General features: G+C 37.4%; 1 protein-coding gene across 2 annotated transcripts; it reads left to right on the forward strand.

The window, feature by feature from the left end:
* Positions 1-305: 305 nt before the first annotated feature.
* On the forward strand, positions 306-21,471 carry LOC134755122 (TGF-beta receptor type-1). Of its 2 annotated transcripts, none has more exons than XM_063691598.1 (9): positions 306-645; positions 2,713-2,830; positions 3,512-3,663; positions 10,927-11,172; positions 11,576-11,806; positions 12,171-12,338; positions 12,539-12,711; positions 18,412-18,645; positions 20,999-21,471. In XM_063691598.1, exons 1-9 carry the CDS (start codon positions 546-548, stop codon positions 21,122-21,124), a joined length of 1,548 nt encoding a protein of 515 aa, XP_063547668.1. In that variant the 5' UTR covers positions 306-545; the 3' UTR covers positions 21,125-21,471. The 2 variants fall into 2 exon arrangements, with proteins under 2 accessions (XP_063547668.1, XP_063547669.1); XM_063691599.1 differs by lacking the exon at positions 3,512-3,663 and adding an exon at positions 5,207-5,316.
* Positions 21,472-23,857: the final 2,386 nt, after the last annotated feature.

Here is a 23,857-nt window from a genome sequence, read left to right on the forward strand (position 1 = left end):
TTGTCCTTGTCACAGTCTCACTTTTTTTAATTCCCCACCGTAAATTTAGTATGGTTTATGGTGGGCTACAAATCTACTCGACCAATCATATTGTCGCATTGCGTATGTTTTGTCCCTCACGGGCGCACGCAAATAGCACATCTATAGGATCCTACCATCTATGTTTTGGTGTTTTCATTCGTTCCGTCACGTTCCGTGTACAAGTGTATTGTATACTATACTCATACTCATACCTTGCTCATACCTATATATATATCTGACTATAGGACTATAGGTATTCATATTATTCATTCATTCACTTCACCGCAGAGGCCACCCGTCTATCAAGGAAATTCTTTCACATTGATTTTACAAGTTGTTTTTATAAAAGTATTTTCGGTAGTTAATGTGTTGGACCAGCGTAATTCCGCTCATACGCAAACAATCGAGACAGTTAATGTGTAATATACTAATATGCCATGTTCCTATTAGACATCAATGGCCGTATTGCTGTTTTGTCGTGCTTCAATAATATGTGTTTTGTCGTGTCTGGACATTAGACTGTAATGTTTCAATCAAATAATGTGATCATGCATAACTATATTTGCCGAAAGTGGTTGCTGCTGCTGTTATTCGTGGTTTATCGCAAGCTGGACCCTGTAGAAGGTAAATGTTTTCGACGCTCTTAAGATAAAATTATATTCTATATATACAGTAGTAGGTATGTTTTTATAGATAGGCTACAAAGAGGCTAGGCTAACGAAATTATGGTCAATCACGGTCGCCGCTGCAAGAAACAAGTTATGAGCTGATTGTGGCATTCGCGTGCGTATGTCTGACATATGCATCTTTATATTTTAGTTGCCCGTCGTGTTCAGAAATAACCTTAATTCCATGCATAAATTAAGTCTGACCAAAATATATTGTAAATAATGACCAATGTACAGTTAAACTTCTAAATTTAATTAATTAGTTTGTCTAACAAATGCTGTACCAACATACATGTTGTTTGTTTTGTAAATAAAAATGAAAGTTGCAATTATTACTGTGATTCCATTTGCCAATGCAAAACTGTATTAAGAGTTTTCCTCTTTTCAGAAGCATTAATATCATCACATTCTGTTCTCATATATACTTGGGACTACAATATATAATTATATAACATCACAATTTGTTTCTGGAATATACTCGTCACCTGAATACTTTATTATTTACTCAGGTTTTTTTTTAATACACCTCTCACAGTGTTCCTATTATTCATCTTCTCAATAATGATAAAAAACTGAAAATGAATTTTGGTGTATGGCACAGTAACATGTATGTCGCCACATAATTATTAATGTGTCTAACATCCATACCTTTTAGGTTTGTATAGAAATATACTGACACTTCATATGTTTTAACATGCAGTGCTTTATTACTTAACTTATATTGTTGCAATTTAGCATATGAAATATGAACTGTAGAGTTTTTTGCTTTGTATTATTTTTTTATTTGAGCCAGTTTTGTGTGCTTTAAATTTAAGATCTGTTTTTATATCCTACATACGAAAATAATAGTTCAATTGGCTAATTCATTAACAATATCTAGTTTTGTAACAATTTTGTAATCAAATCGAGTAGTTGATAAATTTGGGCAATCAATCTGTTATATTAACATAGTGATGATATTAATCGGGCATCTGTACCTAAACCTTACATTTTCAGTTCTGAACCAGAATGTAGAATAAAGTTACATAAGTATGCAAAATTCCAGCTCAATTAAAAATCAGGAAGCGGGAAAAATTTAACTCACTAGAGTTCATTATGGCTTCGGGACAGTTGAAACTGAATATAAATTTGTAACATAGCTCTCAGTAATGTTTAAGAGCTGTGATACAAGAGTTCAATGACAAATTACTGATTTGGTACAGAATTGGCTATTGACAATACTTATTTTTGCCGGAAAAATCAATTTCTTCAATAATAAAAAGGAATATTTCATTTAAACATGCTCCTGTTATCAAGATACATGTATTCAGATGAATGCGACCTTGCCTGTGTCAAGATATTCATGTATACCTGCAGTGCAGACTTGATTGACATACTGACAAGCACATACATGCAACATGATGCTTACTATTTCAATATAGCAGGATTGTAGGTCAGTGTCTACAGTACCCTGAGGTGTGGGTTGTGTGTTTATTTTAGATTTAGTCACGGCAGTATACAACTGTTGTGATTAAAGCCATTTTTGTAGCTTTTTAGAGAAAATAAAGAAAGACAAAATGCAAACTTAAAATGAAATAAAAACAATGTCAGATGGCATAGTGTCTGGTCTTAAAGTGAATTCTACTAATTAGCCATTTGGCTCTGAAGTATAAATTCAAGAAATTTAAATATTGCTTGTAGGATTAATTAAATAATTCCTTACCCCTTAATTCATAAAACTTTACAAGCCTCAATAACAATTACCTAGTCAATTTATGTTTTTTCCCTTTTTTACATATACATACCTAAGTCAAAATGACAGATTATGACAAACAATTAATAGCTAATGAAGGCTTGAAGCGCGTTTATGATTTATGAATAACACCATTAATCCATAAGAGTCAAAACTTTGTTATAGGTAATGGAAAAGTTTAAATGTTGTTTTAAAATATAAAAAATATCTAATAAGAATCTTACTTGTCTGTTTAACAAGGCTAAACAAATCTATAGATATTCTAATTGAAACCTATTTGGATTTGGTCAGGCTTAAAATGTTACTGCGATACAACGGGCCCCAGCTGCCAGAACGAGACCTGCGAGACCGACGGCTTCTGCTTCGCCTCCACCACGCTCAAGGACGGCGTCGAGAAATACGAATACCGGTGAGTTGCCACACGTACATTCAGTGCTCACCAACAATATGGTTGTGTTATTCCAAATTTATACTGGGTCTCAACTCAACTAAAAATCACTATTTGAATTTTATCTTGATCTCTTAAAGGTACTAATCTAATCAAAATTATTTACAAATATACAAACCATTGGCAATAAATATCAACACAAACCTGCAATTGATAGATGTGGCTTGTGCACTGTAACACGTGTTTAATGTAATGGTTGGCCTATAGCGAGGTGTCCAAAAGCTGTTTAAATGGCTTACCCCCGGACGACCCGCTACCATGCAGGAGTCCAAGTAATTATTGCTGTAAGACCGATTTCTGCAATTCCGATGAGATTTCCAAAGAGCGAATAGCGAGCCAACGCTCCGCCCCTCTCACGGGTAAGCTCCTCCAGGCCGTGTGACTTCTTGAAAATGCCGATTTTGAGTTTGTTTTTTATGTACTATTAGAATCATAATTGCATCGTCATTTCCTATAAGTTTTGTGTTGAGATGCCAATTCTAACATCGCTTCCTGATTAGAATATGTACCTATCTACTAAGTATCCGGGCCGGCCCGTTAGTTTTGAATGATGTGCCGTCTTTAACAAAAACTATTTTCCGAGTGTGCCATGGTTTTCGCTTTAACCTACTAAACATGATTTCTGGCTTCCCCGCGACGCAGCTGTATGGACCGTAGAGCACTGATACCGCCGGAGCACCCCTTCGGTTGCTCCACGACGAAGGCTAAAAATGAGTCCGTGGTCATACAATGTTGTGACAGTCGTGACATGTGCAATCGCGATATGCGTCCGCAGCTGCAGCCGAAGCCTCCAGGTAGGCAAGCGCCCGTGACGCTAACCGCACCGCTTGCCGGTACACAGAGACTCCTAACCGTACTCTAGTGAACCGGGTGCCGCGGCTACGCGCGCGGTCTCTGCGCTGCGATCACGCACCGCTCCTCGACACCCAGCATTTCGACACTCGAGTTACATTCACATTCTCACATTGTCCGGGAGGATATCAGCTTGAACTAGTACCATAATCGGCACTACTTAAAAAAAACTCGTACCTATCTTGTTCTGTCAATCGAAAGAAAAATGTGGTATCTATTTATGGGATGCATTCAGTTACTGCCTTTCAACTTTGAGTAGTAGTGTGGGAGACGAGATTTTTTCAAAGTAGTGCCGATTTATGTCCGATGTAAGATGAAGCATTCGTCCCCCCTAGCTCTCGTACCTTCCTCGCTAGTGAGAGATTAATAATTCAAATTAACTTAAAATCAAACTTAGGTATACCATGTTGTTGTAACCTGCACGTTGTCCTGTCAAATACTTATTCAATAATAACGGAACCGGCATCAATACATCGATCCTAATTTTGATGTGTCGGTCGGAGCGCCTTTCGCCTTTAGTGATTTAGTCCATTCGTGCTATTTGTGAAATGCATGCAATAAAAGTGTTTTTGTCATCAATCTGACATTTGCCGATTGATAAATTATCATACTTTTCTTTGATAAACTGCGTCCGTATAAGTCGCAAGCTGTAAAAAACCGGCCAAGTGCGAGTCGGACTCGCGCACCGAGGGTTCCGTACTTTTTAGTATTTGTTGTTATAGCGGCAACAGAAATACATCATCTGTGAAAATTTTCAACTGTCTAGCTATCACGGTTCATGAGATACAGCCTGGTGTATATATACAGTAATAGGGTCCCGGTTTTACCCTTTGGGTACGGAACCCTAAAAATTGTTATGTAATAGATCTAACGCTCAGTGAGGTTATATATAACATGTAAATCAGGCATATTAAGACTGTATTTAATGAACAAATTGACACATGAGATAGAAACTTGTTGCTAAATTTTCGCAGCAAAATCTGAAAGTGCGCCTCACACTTGTCGCTTGAGCTTCTATTTTTATAAAAGATCTATAGAATCCTCTTCGCGGTACAATAATAACCTCAATACAAATAGGTAATACCGTACAGGAACCGCCTTGAAACCTGCTTATCCATAGGGGGTTAATACAAGGTGGATCGAAACGCATCTGATCTGATCCATACACGGTAATTCGTCACTCTTAAGACTAGGTAGTTTGCTTATTTTTAAGACTTAGGGTGCTCGGATAAGACAAAGTCGACGTATGGCCATTTGATTTTGTATCTACCTAGTAATTCTGAAACACAAACAGAGGTTGATTATAACCGCAGTTGGTGTGTCGATGAGCGCCGCGTCTTCGCAGCCCCGGTGCGAGTGTGCATGGCTAATAGAGTTGTTTTTTTATATTTTATTTTTGTTCTAATTACACTAAATTTCTTCCTCTAGACGGCCGGCATTGATCACCCCCGTTAGACATGTTTCTAATGTTATTGATTTGAATAGATGTTGGGAGCAGGAATCGGTATTCCCGCCTGGGGACTGGCCTATATGGTGTCAGAAGGGCGATGTATTTTGCTGCTCCACGGACCTCTGTAACCGAAGCGACGAGCCAGGTAGGCCCTCATAGGTACAAAAGGGCTCTTGTACTGTCTTGTCCATGTCCCTGAATGTTACATCATTGGGAACAAAAAAACGATATGGAAGTAATTCAAATTCGCATGAATGGGTCAGTCATCATAAGCCTAGAAAGGGGGTCAACCTCGGAATGAGAGATAATAAGCTGGAAACTCGTATACATCTTCGTTATGACGTATTAAAAGGTTCTCTTAAAAGTCGACGCATATATCGTCAGAAGTTATTCAAGGTCAAATGTCATACAAATCGGTTTTTCGCGGATAAAAAAAAATTCTATAGCTCCGAATCCGATGTTATTTACATGTAGGTAAGAGTTGTAGAGCATAAAATTTGCGACAAGTTAGGTACCAAACATTTTTTCATGAGACGAGCCGTTTTTAAGATATAGGGCACAGAAAGCGTAGTTATCAGACTTACGTACTAGCAAGGTCAATCATGAATATCGGTGAATAATACCTTCTATAAAGTTTTTAATCATCCTTTATTGATCATATACAGCTACTAAAAGTTGTCTGTCCAGTAGAAAATAAGTAACCGCTTGTGTCCATGTAAGTATACGTACGGCGTACGTGCAGGTTATTATTGTAATCGATCGTACACAGTTCCAATGGCCATCTACGCTACGGTTCCCATCAACAGATCAGCTCGATGTCATTACATTGTCATCGGTCTTTCATAATGTATGCTAAATTTTAGCTCAATCTGAAACCATTAAGTAGCCGAGAAATGGTTGGCAAAGGCCATGCCAGGATAAGCTAAGTGAATCTGCCCCCAGCGAGTTTTGGCTTGTAATTTTTATAGATTGTGTGGCTTTACATTAGTCATTATTGTGCCAAATTTGAGCACCCTAAACGTTATAGTTTTTGTTTATGTAGAGCCACACAATCTATAAAAATTACAAGCCAAATCTCGCTGGGGACAGACTCACTTAGCTTATCCTGGCATGGCCTTTTGTAGCCAAGTTTCATAGTTACATATGAACATCGGGAGTTAAATAAAAGCTTGTGAAAACATTTTCATTTGTATTATTATTACTTAAAATGTACCTCTTTTCTGTAGAAATACCTAAAGTAGGCTATAAAGCTTAATTTCCTGATTAATCCTGTGTAAAGAAAGGGGTACCCTTTTTATATTAAACTGTCATAAAATCATTACATATATGCACAACGGGGGCAACTTTTGTTTTAAAATCTATGTGTGACCCACAAGTGTCTTTTTAACGATTAAAACACTTTATAGAATGTATTATTCACAGAGATTACCAGCGAACCTTGCTTTATAGTGCGTTTGGCTGGCCGCTGCGCCTTCTATGCCGTATATTTTGAAAACGGCTAATCGTATGAAAAAATGTTTGGTACCTAACTTGTCGCAAATTTTATGCTCTACAATTCTTACCTACACGTAAATAACATGAGAGCTATAGAAATTTTGATATCCGCCAAAAAACCGATTTTTATGACTTGACCTTGAATATATATGCGTCGACTTTTAAGAGAACCTTTAATACGTCATAACGAAGGTGTATACGAGTTTCCAGCTTATTATCTGATTCCGATGTGAAACCCTTCATTTAACTTGGCCATGAAATGACGATGCTGTATCGTAATTAAAACCTAAGTGCAATCTGTATATTAGCTTTGGACCATGTCGTTCCAAATGAGTTTATATACAGAAGGAATAAAGGTTTTTCTTACTATTCTATTAAAAGTTTTATATTTAAAGGATATATATATATTATATAACTAGGCATGGAGGGATGTCAACGCCGTCTCGAATGCGAATTCATAGGTATGACTCGAACTACCATTACTTGGGCATAACGAACGTGATCATCGCCGGATTTCCTCTATAGCATGTTTTTCTTTAATACTAATCGCATGTCAATAACTTAAATTTAGTTAACTTAAAGTTTAACCAAAGGTTGTTTTACGATATGATTTTCTACTACCAAGACATGAATTTCATCGCTTTCATTAATCAACAAAATCTCCGTAATTAGTAGGTAAGAGTGTGAACGTGAACTAACTAGTTGGCAGTGTTGGTATTAACTGTTAAAACCTGAATGATGACCAGTGCCATACAATATCATAATATATTACTTACTTACTTAGGGTAATGCTGCTTTTCCACCAGAGCTAAGCTGCCCTAAGTACAGCCGAGTTCAAAAACATCTTTACAAGCCAACGTTTTAAAAACATTGTAAACCCTGACTAGTAATATATGATCATTGTCAAAAGGGCGCTGTTATTCTCATGTATAGGGTGACAGTTCAGTATAGTATGAAAAAAGTAGTTCCAGTGAAATTCCGAAACATGGCGCGTGATCATATATTACTGGTCAGGCTTTACACGCCTCCAAGACACTGACTATAAGGTCGTGTAGTGGGGTTAGGGTGGGTCATTTTTACTTTATTTTATTTTATTGCCATAGGGTAACATTTGGTAATAAATTGCACGTGTTTTTATTTGATTTTTAGCTTTAATGTTTCTTTTTGAGTACTTTTTTTTTAATTTTTCGGCTTTGAATTTTGTGATAGTCCATATACTTGTAGGAGTTATAGGTATGTAATTGTAAACTTAGCACACCTTATCTCTAGTGGAAAAACAGCCTAATTCGAGGAGCTGATTAATTTCTACAGGGTACCTATTCATAAAAATACTTGTGAATATTATGAATTGCGCGCATATTTCATCAAATGAAAACTTGCAAATGTTTTATGCAAAATCTATTAGATTTCTTGGAAATTTTTAAGATTATTCAATCCCCACGCGGTTCCTAATGCTTATTTTTCAGTCTTCATTAAATTTAACTGTCGACGATATTTGCTTATGAATATATTAAGAATAGTTTTAAATAGGGTATTTTCCAAATGTTGAATTTTATAACTAAATTCAGTTAAATATATAGAAAATGAGCAATTTATCGCAATATATTATAAACTTAAAAAATATATGGGTTTAATAAATAAATACAAGACATCAGTTTAAAAAAAAAATTTTTTTACTTCCAAATAGGGAAAAAATAATGGTACCATTCGATTCCTTACATTTTATTTAAAAAAAAATGCATGGCAACAATATACATACACGCAATATTACAATGATAACTTTGACAATTACGTGAGTGACGGATTTATTTCGTATGCTTCGATAACTTTTATTATTCGATGCATAGACATAGTAAGTATATACTGTCCGCACGACAATACCGTACATTCGGAGGTCGAGGAAGTGGGGGGGGGAGGGGGAGGGGTGCGCCGCGCCTGGTCTGTACGTACAAAATGACACCACTATCATGACGCCCAACATTCGTAACATTCCTCAGCCGTGCACGTAATTCGCGCGCGGACAGTATAAGTAGTTAATTCGATGACTACACATTCAGCCTACGAGAAAGGTCACTCTATCTATATATTATAGTGCAGCAAATGTCGGAAACTATTTGAAAACCTCATCTCGAAATGGTTTTCGAAATACCATAAATAAAAAATGAACAATCCTAATTACGTAAATACATTAAATGCTAGTTTATCTCAATACATAGTTTTAATTTTTCTTAAAATGTAGGTACAGATGATAGTCACATGCCTTAAACTGTCGGCTTTGTCGTTGACTTTGCTTTTAAATTATTCGCATGTGGTGTTTACCAGTAATTAGTTATACATTTAGCATGTAATTAATGTTTGAATAGATGTAAGCCTCAATGTAATAACTGTCGGTGAACCTTAAAATAAAATAAAATAAAATAAAAAAACCTTTGGCCGAAGAGATGGATCCGGGCTGGTAACCGCTACCAACTTTTAGTAATGTTTTTGGGACCCTTAAAACAGGAGACAGTGGCGCAGGCTAGCTAATACAGCGTAATGACGTCATCAAAAGGGGGATACCCCTTTAATAAATATGGGAATAGTCCGGCAGGAATATATAACATTCAAGTGTCATGTATATATGTGTTCCTATACGTATATTGGTCATGGTAATCGGTTTCAAAATTATTGTGCATGATGTTCACAGTTGCTTCGTTTTGTTTGTGTGTGCTTCGCATTGTGGTGGGCATTGTGTGTGTATTAGTGTGTAAACTTATTAAAATGTAAAAACTTCAGGACATGAAGTGCTTGGATGTAGGGCAACAATAATTATACTTTCTTTTTAGTGCGGCAAAGGTAACGTTTTTTTATTATTATTTTATCTTGTGCTTGAACTTGAACTTTCTCGATATTTAACATGATGTAATAGTACATTGTGCAACATGGGGCGTAAGTTAAATATTGCAAACGAGAGTATAGTTAAATCGGGACGGCTTGCCGGAGCGATTTATAGACTCGAGTTTGCAATATTATTACGCCCCGAGTTACACACGATGTTTTTCATCACACTTGCGATACAAAAATGAAGTATAAAGACAAAAAACTGTTAATTAAAATACTAGAAACTTCATAACTCTTTAGGGAAAACGCTTTTTCTATAGTTCCCGCTAAGCCTGCGTGCAATTCCACATTTACTGAGCGAGTGTGATGAAAAATGATTATTCCTATTGTGTTACCATTGGATTACATACAAAAAACTAGGTTAGTAATTTAGTAATTTATATCTGTCGTAACGTAACCGGGTCGCGTTTTATAAGTTTTTTTTACGATAAAAAAAAAACAAATCCATAAACTCATTGAATTAATTGTTATGAATTAGTGTTAATGATAATGATCAAATTAACATGTTTTAAGGAGTCTTAAATTCATTCATAATTTTAAATCAGAATAATAATAAAAAAATGGCTATTAATCTTAATTCTATTATTTTGTTGCTGTTTGGTAAGTGAACAAATGATAACACTGTGCATTATAAATCGATACTAAACTAATTAGTATTATTTTTCATATTTTTTTATTAAACATAGGTATCATTAACCGGTATCGTACTTATAGTTTGTCAAAGGACTCTCTCATCAAACATAGAAAGACAGAATCATGCTATCTTTGTCGTAACTAGTACTAGCACCCAAAAGAAAAGTTCTTATTTACTGACAATTTGGTTCGACCAACTATACTATAGTACAATACTCCTATGGTTATATACATGAAATATTCCAAAGTACTCGAAGTAATTGCGGCGGAGACGGGGCCCATTATGGTCGCGTTCCGACAACTTTAGAATAACAACTTCCCCTCTGACTCACTTACACTCAGGTAGTTCTTACTCTTATAGTCTAGCCTCGATTGTCTGAACCTCTAGTATCCGAAACTCCATTATCCGGACCCAAAATTCGGACGCTAACTTAGTTTATCCGAACCTACAATTATCAGACTTTTTTCATGTGTTTGATATTTTAACGTTAATTTGTATATCAATTTTTAATATACGGAGTATTTACTGTACTGTCAATTCAAATGCTTTATAAAATTGCGACTTATTTCTGCTTTTACTGATGATGTGTGATTACTGTAGTTATAATTATAACCTTGTTTTTCGTATGTCAGAATGCGTAACAAAATCTAATTTTACTAAATATCTAATTTACACGCAACTGAATTAAGCATTTAACGTGGAACATCGTAACGTAATAGCCCCGAATAACATTTTATTCTTCCAAAGACACGACGCCGACCGCGGCGGCATGGCAAGTGGTGCCCTGGATTATTGGCCTCATGGTACTGGGCATTTGCGCCGCCATAAGCTTCTGGTGGGCCAAGAGGTCCCGAAAGATGCTCAAGAGAGGCCTGGGCTCCAGGCCGCTGTTCCCCGCCGAGGACTCGCTGTGTGAGACGAGACATCCGATACTGGGAGGAACGGCTACTATCAGGGATATGATTGAGTTGACGACCTCTGGCTCTGGATCAGGTGAGTCAATAACCTAACACGGTGATTCGAAATCTTTTTTTTTTTTGTGCGATTCCCTTGTAAATTAAGATAAATATAGTACTAAAATCGAGAGCCAGCGAAGTGAGCATAATAGTGTCCGACTCCTCTAAAACAACGCCGTTGCACAGTTTGGAAACCCCCGAACTAATCAATTTGCAAGTCTGGTAATATCTTATGAATAGAATAGAAAGTTCTTTATTGTTTATCATTTTTGTTACATACAAATGGTGGGCCACAAGATCTTTGCTCCTCGACTGAAAATGTCGACTTCTAATGACCTCAACTATCACAAGCAGGAAAGATTAAAACCTAAATTAGTGTGTGACACATATTTGATCAGTTGGAGGTATACGCGTAATACTCATAGAATTTGGTTTGCCAGGTCTCCCCCTACTGGTCCAACGTTCCATCGCCCGCCAGATCCAACTGGTGGACATTATCGGCAAGGGCCGCTTCGGCGAGGTGTGGCGCGGCCGCTGGCGGGGCGAGAACGTCGCCGTGAAGATATTCTCGTCGCGCGAGGAGTGCTCCTGGTTCCGCGAGGCCGAGATATACCAGACTGTCATGTTGCGCCATGAGAACATACTCGGGTTCATCGCAGCCGATAATAAAGGTCACCTGTTGATCTAATATTCCACTTCCGGCCAGATCCCGTGATTATTGTCCTAATGATTCTAGTTAAAAATGCAAAAAATGCAAACTTACATTGCGAATTAAAAGGTTAAACTTCCTCTATGGTTTTACGAAACGCGGAAGTATCTATAGTGCTATTTTATTATCAAACCGCGGGTGTAATGCTACTCGTAATAATAACTATTGCGGTTTAGGTAGTAAATTTTCCTTTAATGCACATAATATTTTGTGTTGCAACATAACAATTTTGCTTAAATCCGTAACAGTTCACAAATTAAAATGTCAAGTAAAGTAATAATTGTTACACAAGAAAAAATGGGAATGACTCGACTTTATTTGTTCAGACAACGGCACATGGACACAGCTGTGGCTGATCACAGACTACCACGAGAACGGGTCACTATTCGACTTCCTCACAGCGCGTACCATCGACTCAGCCACGCTAGTCAAGATGGCGCTTAGTGTTGCCACCGGCCTGGCGCATCTGCACATGGACATCGTCGGCACTAAAGGTTAGATACCCTCGCGGCGCCATCGACTCGACCGCACTCGTAAAGCGCGCACCATTGACTCTTACTTACTACTTACTTTATAAATGAATTCTTTGATAATGTGCCCATGCATTTTGCAGCTCGCTGTACAGATAGCACCAGAAATTTAAATAATTCCGTTAACACAATGACGCGCAGTCACTATCGTTATTGTTGCACAGGCAAGCCAGCGATCGCCCACCGTGATCTCAAATCGAAGAACATTCTAGTGAAGAGCAACCTCACCTGCGTGATCGGTGACCTCGGGCTGGCGGTGCGGCATAACGTGTCCAGCGATTCAGTGGACGTGCCGTCGACTAATCGCGTCGGCACCAAGCGGTACATGGCGCCGGAGGTGAGGCATATGAACTGATAATTAGTGGATTTTATCTCGTTACAGTAGGGGCTACCAATGGTCAGTTAACTGTGTCGATGATAAACTGAAACAGAAATAGTCATATGGGGGTTTTCGGAAAAAAGTATACCATTTACTTTTGTTCGTAAAATATAACCTTTAGGTTATTTCTTACTAAGAGTCACAAGGACAATTGATTAAAAGAAAGAAAAAAATTGTCCCCAGTATTTCATACAAAATTTGGACGTCAGTAATGTTACGGTTCATACAAAATGTATATGTGAAAATGCGTCACAAAACTGTATTTTTTTTCTTTTTTAAATCGATAGTCCTCGTGATTCTGAGTAGAAATAGGTAGGTAACCCAAAAGACGTTTTCGAAAATGCTCATATACTTTAAAAAGTAACCGAGGCCGGAATCGAACCGACGCCTTCAGCGTACGCGGCTAACTCTGGATCTCTAGGCCACCCGGCCACGGCGGTATAATTTCGAGTACCTATATGCATTCTTTGAAAGGCTAGGCTTTATTCGAAACTACACCAGACGAACTTTGCGGCCATTCTTGACCTTCAAAAGGACTTTATTTTCGCGTAATTGCAAATTGGTTTGTTTACGTATAGGAATATCCAGATCTGTCATAACGCACGCTGTGTACCTGATTATGTACCCCGCGTTACCTATCAAAGTGCCTATCACGTTAATAAGATGACTGATTAGATATAGATACCCCACCCACATGATTGCATCACAGATTTACTTAATAGATGGATCATAAGAGACCACCCGGACATATTGGGGGCATTCCATGACATTGTCTACCGTTGTCCCTTTCTTTAGGTTGGCTTAAAATGCCGAAAACAGTTCTATTACGAAATAAAATGCGTTTGTACGGGACAGCCCGTGAAATGCTTCAGTTTTCAGTCCATTGTCCACGTTTAAGATTCGTTCTCTTGTAAATTACAAATATCAACATGACAGTTCTAAATGTAAACGTGGGCTATTATTGTATAGGTATACCACAATATCTCAGGCGGTTGGTAAATCTGTTGCGCAGAAAGTAGATTAATTTTTAAACATAATACCAATCAGTCGCATGTACCTCATTTTAACAACAGTTTTCAGTTAAGTAGGATATAATTCACTACTAATTCACAACTATTCCTTACTATGGTATTCATATGAAACACTAGCATGTGACGTCACTATCAAATTAACTACTCTTTATAGTTTTATACGAGTAAAATAGAAATTGTATCTAAAACTAACTGCTGGCTACGTTTCTCTATTAATCTTCTGGTTTCTTGGATGGTGTAAAATAATTTATTTTAAATACAGTCAAATACCCTATAACAAAGTATGGTAATGTCATCATTGTCAAATTTCTACGAAAATATGACGTGTAGAACGACACTGTCACACTTTGTCCTGATCAAGCCGATGCAGTTACCTTAGACGGACTTAGCATGTTTTCCCAAACGGCTCTTAACACAAAGTCTGTGGGAGGTAGTCCATGAATTTCATATATTGTAATAGCCCGTGTTTCGTATCTCATAACATGGAATTATCTTTCGGGGTGAATGTCAACAGTAGCCTGGAGCTAAAATGCAGTAAGTAGTTTAGAACTTTCATTAAAATTTCGACGGTGTGGTTATGACATTAAGGTTCATTAAAGATTGACGCTCAAAATTAAAGCAGTAGTTCTGTGACAAGTCTTACCCACTAAACCCTCTTATCAAATTACCATATACATAATTGTAAATGTAAATGTTCATCCAAGAATGATGAACTGGTAAGGGCAGTGTTTCGTCGAATGATTTTTTAAAAAGTTATAACACGTTTTAGCAAAAGTCTAATTTAATTAATAGCAAAATGCGTGTTATTGTGTGCTTGGCCTGTGCCCACGTTGCAGTTCCATTATTAACATTCAAAATTTAAAAAAATCATAGCTTCTTTCAGTAACACAGTGACGAAATGTAGGCGGAGCTCTTAGTACATTTTTAACTTCGAAAAACGGTCCACATGACTGACACTTATCTGACACGTATTGTATCACTGACACTTACCCTCTTCTCCATAAATATACCCCGCACGCCGCTTTGAATATTACCTAATATACATTTTCCCGCTATTAAAAAAAAGTTGCGATTGACACGAACATTTTTTTTGACTAAAATTAGATTCTGGTGATTTATTTCATGCATAGTGTAAAATAATTTATTTTAAATACTTTCAAATACCCTATTGGGTACAAAAGTACCTATGGCTAAGAGTTGAAAAGTATAAAAATATACCAGCTTTTACTCTGAAACATACAGCTGATTCGGCTTTCACTTGTCCTACGAGTTCGTATTTTGCGAGATATATGTAGGTACAAAAGATCGATTATTTATTACTCACGTTACGTATAATAATTAAGATAAAGTCAGCATGGTGAAAAAACAAATAACACTCGTTAGACGAAATTCAATCTTATTTCAATGTTACATAAGACTGAAATGTACCATTTAGGGTTTTATCTGTGTTGCGTTTGTAATCATTCTGTTTATCATCTCGACGCATCGTATCCTCCATTACGCGCGTTGTTGTTCGAAAACAAATGATTGAATGTCGTTAATAGTTTATCAATCAACCAATCAGCTTCGATTAACGTTGTGAGGGAGATTGTTACTAAGTATTGCTTTTTGTAAATTGAGCCGTATAGTGTTATCCAGAATTGGACATGGTAAATAGATACGTTATGAGGGAGTTTCTAATTATATTTGTGTCGTTTCCAAGCAAAAAATCCCACTTTGTAGCTTGCCATAAGAACGCTTTGACAGGTTATTCGCATAAACAAAAGCAAAGCAAAGCAAAGCAAAAAAATCATATCCCTTAAGGATATGATTTTTTTTTTTGCCTCTTAAAGGCCGGTGTCGATTTTAGTCGCAAAAATGTTAAATTGATAGATTTAGTCTGTGAAATTGTACACCTTTTGTTACCTAATTGAAATAACAAGTACTGGTTTCTATTAGCAGGTCATCTTATCTTACCTTTTATCAGATCAGTTTTTTGAAAACAGACTCACTAAATTAGTAATGTTTGCTTTTCTGATGGACGTTTAGGTAAACGCGCGTAAAGCACTGATTTTGTCGCTCTTATTTGTAAATTTCGTAAAGTTTGGACTGCTAAACATGGTAATTTTGTATTACACATATCCTGTACTTGACGTTTATCAGACTACATTTTGATTATTATGACTTTGAAGTAGTGTAAATGAAAGTTAGACAAAATCAATTTTCTCCAGAAATTACTTCAAAACAAGTGACAATTTCTCTGAAAATCGACTTAATTTCAACGTAATTTTGATACTTAAACAATCTACAACATTTGCTGAAACTATACTTATACATCAATTTGTATAATTTACCACCATGATTGTTTGATGAATTTTTAAAAACTGCCCCTTCTCTTCATGCATTACCGGTGACGCACGCTCGCGACCTCATTATTAAAAGGCAAGATGAGAAGACTTGCTAATAGAAATCAATACTTGTTATTTAGATATTACGTAACAAAACGTGTATAATTTCAACGACTAAATCTATCAATTTTACATTTTTGCTCTAAAATCGACTACGGCCTCTTATGGTAAGCGACAAAGTAAAACCTTTGACTGGATTTCGACACATTTGTTAATTAAACTGAGCATTCATCGTAATCAAGAATTATATAGTTTATGCGGTATTTAAAGAAAATGTGGTTTAGTTTATAAATAAAAAGACAATAAAAGTAACTTTGTAGTTAAATAAAAGTAAAAATGCATTAAACTAGCAATTCTTCCTAAATTACGCAAGCGGCATTTTACTCTTATTACTCTGAATACCACCATAGACTTTAAAACGTTATTGGTTCGTCAATTAAGAATATACATGTACTTAAACAATCCTTAGAAGGCGTTCCCCTCTGTCGAAAATAGTCGGCCAATGGTCATACACAATGTATGGACTGACGTTTATCTGACATGGCTGTTTTTACATTAAGTATACATTTGACGTTCCCCTCCCCCGCAAAAATCGGCAGACTTTTTTGTACAGAAAGTTACAGACAAGGCGTCTCCGTTTGGTTATATATCCTCTCAGCCTTAGTTACGAGTTAATATTCGCAACGTGTTCTTCGTCAAATGAAAACAAAAAGAGATCCACCAGAGGGTAGAGGCCTACTCGTAACTTGGCCATTTAGAATAGATGATAACTTAATAACAGGGATTAGAAGTATATAACTTCCTTAGACGTACTCACTCTAGTAAATAAAGTTTCCATGACGCAAATAGAAGTTGAACCCTTTACCAGGCTGACATTTCAAAAATGGAAAATCGAATCAGTTACTTATCGAAAATAGAATACATGTTTGAAGTGCCGCATGTGGGAAATATATACCCCTTAGCCTGGTAAAGGGTTCGAAACAATTTTTGGCATTTATAAAAGACTTCAGAATACACAAGTTTTACATATGACTGATCCTCTTATATTACACAGGCAACAATCTCAAAGCTATTCAAGTATGTATCTTACTTATTTATGCAATAATTGCAAAAATAAGTAAGGTAAGGTCACCATCAAAAGTAGGATGAGAGAATCTGCTACCCTCGAATACGTTTACAAAATGTACGTATCTCTACTGTTTGCGTTCAATAGTATCTGTTAGTTAATTGTTCACACAGGTATCTCTGTTGGGGAATGGTAGATGCTTTTGACGCGTAGTAAAATTTACTACTTCTGATGAGACTGAGTATGCTGACTGTATACATATCAACCCAAGCCGCAATTACTGCCCGCTTTGCAGACAGAAAACTTATTTTCCCGACTAGGGTACGGCGTATAATTTCGTGCACTCCACGGGCGCCACGGGCGGTAATAAATCACCCGTCAGATCCCATGTCAATAACCCTTGGGCTACGATCGGAGGACTTCACTGCCTTCAAAAATTCTTCAAAGATTGTTTTTGTAATTTGTACGCTGTGTCGTAATAGAAGGTTTTGGGTTCTAACCCCGACTAGCACCGATCAATTTCTCGAAACTAATGTACTCATGTCATTTGGAATTTGCCAGCAATTCTTTGGTCAAGGAAAAATCGTGTGGAAATCGCACTAATCGCAAAAAGGCGTATTTTTTTTCCAGGAAAAATGTATAGAAATGATAAATGTGGACGACAAGTTTACTTTTCGATTATCGATCTGATAACTAACGATTGTCACCATGGCTACGCCCGCAACGCTTTTATTAACTGCTACCATTGAGAATAGGGGATATTACTGCATGTTCTGCCACCAGAGTCCAGCACTAACCTTTTAGTAAAACATAGAGTAACTTATACATACGAACAAGTTAGGGAACAAATCAAATTATTAAATTGTACATACGGTTTTTGACAAGTTTTCAGAGATAATAAAATATGACATTGATGCATCAAGGCGGTTTGTTTACAGAGGACCTACCGGGAAACGCAAATCTGAAATTTCGCTATCTGCCTCGTTATCGCTCGAATATGCAAGAGTGACAGAGATGTTAGATAACGAAATTTCGGTTTTCTTGATTAGCGATAGACCCTCAGATTGTGGTAGTTGTGTCACCTACGCAGAGTTTCGCGTAATATTCCCTATTAAGTGTGACATGTACAATGATATTACTTCTGTAAGTCTCACTCCGATTTATTTCGTTCCAGGTGCTAGACGAGACGATGGACACGCGCCAGTTCGACCCGTACAAGCGGTCAGACGTGTACTCGTTCGGACTCGTCGTATGGGAGATGGCACGTCGCTGCGGCGCGCTGCCGGACGAGTACCAGCCCCCGTACCACGACTGTGTACCGCCCGACCCGGCCCTAGAGGATATGAGAAGGGTCGTGTGCCTGGAGCGCAGGCGGCCCAGCGTGCCCAACCGGTGGCATTCGGACCCGGTATGTACCATACTTGTGCAGCTTTCTGCGTAGATGCCAAATGAATACCGCCCGACCCCAACCCTGACAACCGGTGGCGCTCAGACCCTAACTATACTCGAAACTGGAATTCAAGATCAAGAAAACTACGACAGATACGTCACTGTCAAAAGTGTCAAAGTCACTTGTGCCCAGGGAGTGTACAATTAATGCCGATGACAGAAAAATGACGTCGAGCTACATACAGCTGTTTCTTATGCTACTGTCAAGTAAACATTTCAGGTTTCGCCAACCTTTTTGCAATATGTTCCTTTATATTGGCTTCATCACTATTGATTATTAAGGTTTTTTTGTCAAAAAAAATGGTACAAACTTTTTCCGCTGTTTCTTCTTTATTTTTAACAGACAACTAACATCAAGACATCTCTAACGCACCTAAACGATTCGCTCGCGATTTCTTTGTTTTTTTTTTCATGAAAATAAAAGTTTTGATGCCAATACATCTATTTATAAAAACCGGCCAAGTGCGAGTCGGAATCGAAACGTACGAACCCCGTACCATTACGGAAAAAACAGCAAAAAAAATCACGTTTGTTGTATGGGAGCCCCATTTAAATATTAATATTATTATGTTTTTAGTATCTGTGAATATTTCAACTGTCTAGCTATCACGGTTCATGAGATACAGCCTGGTGACAGACAGACGGACAGCGGAGTCTTAGTAATAGGGTCCCGTTTTTACCCTTTGGGTACGGAACCCTAAAAAGGAACGCCAATTTAGAGTTAAATAATAACTTAAATTTATAAATTACATATCTGAGTTTGTTCTTAACTCCAGCTTGTAAACGTAACGTTTTCAAGCAAAAGGTACCACATTGTCGCTTACTATAAGGACGAAAATTGCTTGTATCCTTATATGAATAACCTGTCACAGCGTCCTTATGGCAGGCGACAATGTGGTACCTTTTGCTTGAAAACGACACAAATTATTCCAAATGTTATGAATACCCAAAGTGTTGCAAGTGCAATATCAGCTTTGGGACTAAAAATCACGGACGTTTATGTTTTTATTAGGACGGTTTGTATCTATGTGATAATAAATTAATACTTCTTTAAATCACAGGATTAATATTACCAATAAATACATTATCTTAGCGTGTTTTTTTTGTCATCATCATTATCCTTGCCTTATCCCATTTACTTGGGGTCGGCACATCTAACACTCTGGCGCCATTTTTGGCGGTCCTTTGTCATATCCGGCGTCAAGCCTTGCGTCAGTAGATCTTTTTTGATCGTCGAAGCCCAATTTGTCAGCGGTCGGCCTCTTCCTCTTGTGACCCCAGCGTTATCGGTGGTTACACTCTTTGTAATATAGTCGTCGCTACGGCGTTGAATATGTCCAAACCATCGCAGTCTGCTTTCGCGCATTTTGTTCCGAATGTCTGCGACTTTGAAGGTGCCTCTTATGTACGTGTTTTTTATTTTGTCCAGCCTTGTAACTCCCCCGACCAGCGCAGCATCTTCATCTCCGTTATGTGCATTCTTTGTTCATCCTGTTGTCTCACGGCCCAGCACTCGGATCCATAGAGCAGGGCGGGTCTAACTGCCCGTTTGTATACTGTGCCCTTAGCGTGTTTTTTTTGTAAAAAAGAAAAATACCAACATACTACCATTTTATTGCAGTGGCAACCGTGTGGTATATTATTTGGTCTTGCATTCCAGTTTCGAGTATAAACGATACTGACAATATCCAGTGTACGTGATGTCAGGCGAGTATGAATGATACATATCACCATAGATGAATTAAGCACCCCCGATTTATACGAAAACGTTACCAAACCCGGCCTAGCAGCTTTACTGATGTAGATAATCAAGATAAAAATGAGAGCCCTAAATAAACCTTCAAGAGCGGATATCTCAAAAACTATACAAGATATCGAAAAACTTGACTGAATAAAACTTAATTTTGTATAAGTGGCCAAATCGCTCAGACGCATAGTTTCCGAGATATAACGAAAAATGGAACCTTCAAACCCCCCTCTCCCCCCCAGCACCAGGGTTACGGCCGGGGACTTTTGATATGTTCATCTCCAAACCAGTCCAAACAAAGCTACGAAGTTAAAAATTGTGTTCCTTGCATTTCCCTCTATACCTTCTTATTGCTTGGCCTATGATACAGATATTATTTTGATAAAAGGCAGTCATTATAAAAGTTAGTCTGAGAACAAGATATACAAGTTAATTAAATGCGTTAAAGATAAACCAAAACCTACACGCAGACAACAAGCTATCATTACCTGTCGCTTGGAACCCTTTCCTCAAAAATCCCTCTGAAGTCAGCAGTTTCTTAGCCAGATCTATCTTTCCATTGCAGGTCCTCTCCTCAATCTCGAAGGTGATGAAGGAGTGCTGGTACCAGAACCCGGCTGCGCGGCTCACGGCGTTGCGCATCAAGAAGACCCTCGCCAACATCGGCGCGGGTGACCTCGGCAAGATGTAGACCGAACGAACGCCGATTGGACGGCCTTTGGTCAGGTCTGTTACTCTATAACCACCACGTTACCACGCAAAAATAATGCTTAGCCCGTTGTCAATATGGACGATTTCTAAATGGATTTCATTGACAATCGTAACTTTTTGCGGAGGATGACTTACGTTGGTTACATATCGGTGTAGCAAGAAACGCACTATAGGTTACTATACCAAATCTGGTGTGCATGACAGGAATTAAGCAATGGATCTATTTGTGAAATGCTTGACTGATGTTATGTTTCGTTTATATCATTCACGCCAGCTTTGGTTCACACGCAAAGTTTACTTGTGAAACAATAAGGGTTTGTCGGATACTGTGCGCACCTCGTATGTAACTTACGCGGTGATTATAAAACGCCAATTGTATAAAGATAGTAGAATATTAGCAGCGCTGTGCGAATTTCAAAAGTGTCATGAACTATGAAACTTGTATTCGTGGTGCTTTTTTAATATGTACGACTGAATAGTAGAAATGAGTCATTGTAGTAGTAAGGAAAAGGAACGCTTGGCGTATTGCTTTGGGGTTCTGGTTATAATATATTGTGCAATAGAGTTCTTGGTACAAGACTTCAATTCTGAATTCGACTTTTTCAACTAGATATTTTTATATCTCTGCATTAGAATATCTAAGAGACTAGGTACTTCACGCTGTTGATGAAGAATTGATACTATTTGTCTTAATTGAAACTTTATTTCTTCAACAATTATATAAATGAAACGGTATGCAGCCTTATGGCGTAATATCGCAGATATTGCAAACATTATTTTTATTTGAACCTGTGCGACGTTTTTCTAGCTTGGCGAAGATAATGTATTTTACACCTAATATAAAATGAGATTAGTACCAGAACTATATTGCAACTAAGAGTTCAATCGGTTGAAAGTTATATGTTTTGATAAAGACCAGGCGCACGCAGAAGCGAAATATACTGTCGTTGTTTCTAATGATAACTGCGTATTTGAGACGTTTTAACTCTAGATGTTTCTATGGTCTAGATGTATTTGATGGTTAAATATCACGTACCTGATGTCTGCGTTTGCGTGCGTCTAAGTCTTGCGTTTTCGCCTTACGATACACCTTGCGGTTTCATCTAGTCATGGCTAGGGTTTCATCTTGTAATAAAATGTTTGTGCTGTGTGTCTAAAACGTAGACAAAAAAAGAGACGTTAGAAGGCTAAGTCGTGTGCGTCATAAGAGATAAATACATGTACGTTTCTCAGTGCATATCTTAAGTCAAAGGAGAGCAACGAACGGCAATGTGTATCGTCAAACGTAAGCCCAGTTCGGCCCCGCCGAATTGTCCTGACCCCTACCTCTTAGATTTATATTATTAAATATAATAATATCAGAAAGGAGCATTTAATAAATACGTTATACGGACTTCATGTAGTGATATTATTTTTTGTTACCAAGAACGTAGTTTTTATTTGTTAAGGCTATCCTGTTTATGAGTTTTTATCGTAATCTTTGTAAAAAGCTTTTTTTTAATTTTCCTGTGATATTTGACTTCGCAGATAGCGTGTTGTTTCCGAGTGTATCTAATAAGTAGGAATCCATATAACGCGTCGAGTCGCGAATGTAATTTAGGGATTATGAGGGATTGCAAAGTACACTTACAGTCGTGTGTGTCTGTGCTGTATCCGTGTTTGTTACGACGATTGGCAATTTTTGCTTTCGTGTGATTAAGAATTATTAAGTACTGCTACTTGTTCGTGAGTAAAGTGCAGCCTATGGGCAGTGATTGTACTCAGAGTACAATGTAAAGTTACATACCTAAGCAAGCGAAAATTACGAATCGTAATGCTTTCCATTTCAAATGTAATTTTATACCAAATCTATTGCTGCGTTATGCCAGGGTGAACGGAGCGTCACGAATTGTTGGCTTTAAAAATATTAAGAAAAAAATAGGTACACGGTTGATCTCTTTAATACCCTACCGACTAAGTTGCAACTCATGAGATAATATAATATATATTGAATGATCCGAAAAGTTGTTCAAACGATATTGTTCGTGTTTTCTGAAATCATTCATGATCTCTCACAGTACTAGCTAAAAACTATTTGACTAGTGCTTTTAAAATAAAACCCTTACTGACAATGTTGACACAAAGAAAAACAGCTTTCAATGTATGCGTTTCTAATGCATTTGTTTTTCTTACACGTGCCAGAAACAACGCGTGTTAAAAAGGGACAGATGTATTGGAACGCTTATTTTGATTCGCTGTCGACGCTCCCTTCACTCGTAGTCTCGCACTTTATTCGATGCAGGAGCGTTATCAAACTTGAAACTTATATCTGACACAACATTTGCAACTATTACATAGTGGATATTGTATTTTCATATAAAGTGAGTCTTCCATGTGTTGGGGTAAAAATCAACAACATCGCAGAAACATCTTTGCTTTGGTGACGTAACTAATAGTAATTTACGGATTTATATTTTAACTAGCCCATCGTGTCAGTAGAGTAACCATACCTAGCATTGTTAGTGTATTATAAAGATGGCTTAAGGAAAACAATTTTTTTTATTAAAAATTGATCTCATAGGCAGCTACATAAAAACTAAATTTAAAAGAAGTTTCACGTTCTTAAACTTTTATTTAGCTTCACTCCGTATATAACTATGTGTAACTGTGTGTTCAAATCTTGTATTTTTTCATTTGAACCACTTCTAGTTATGTTTGAATTCTAATTTGGCTA

Source organism: Cydia strobilella, chromosome Z (assembly GCF_947568885.1).
Source record: "Cydia strobilella chromosome Z, ilCydStro3.1, whole genome shotgun sequence".
Lineage (NCBI taxonomy): Eukaryota > Metazoa > Arthropoda > Insecta > Lepidoptera > Tortricidae > Cydia > Cydia strobilella.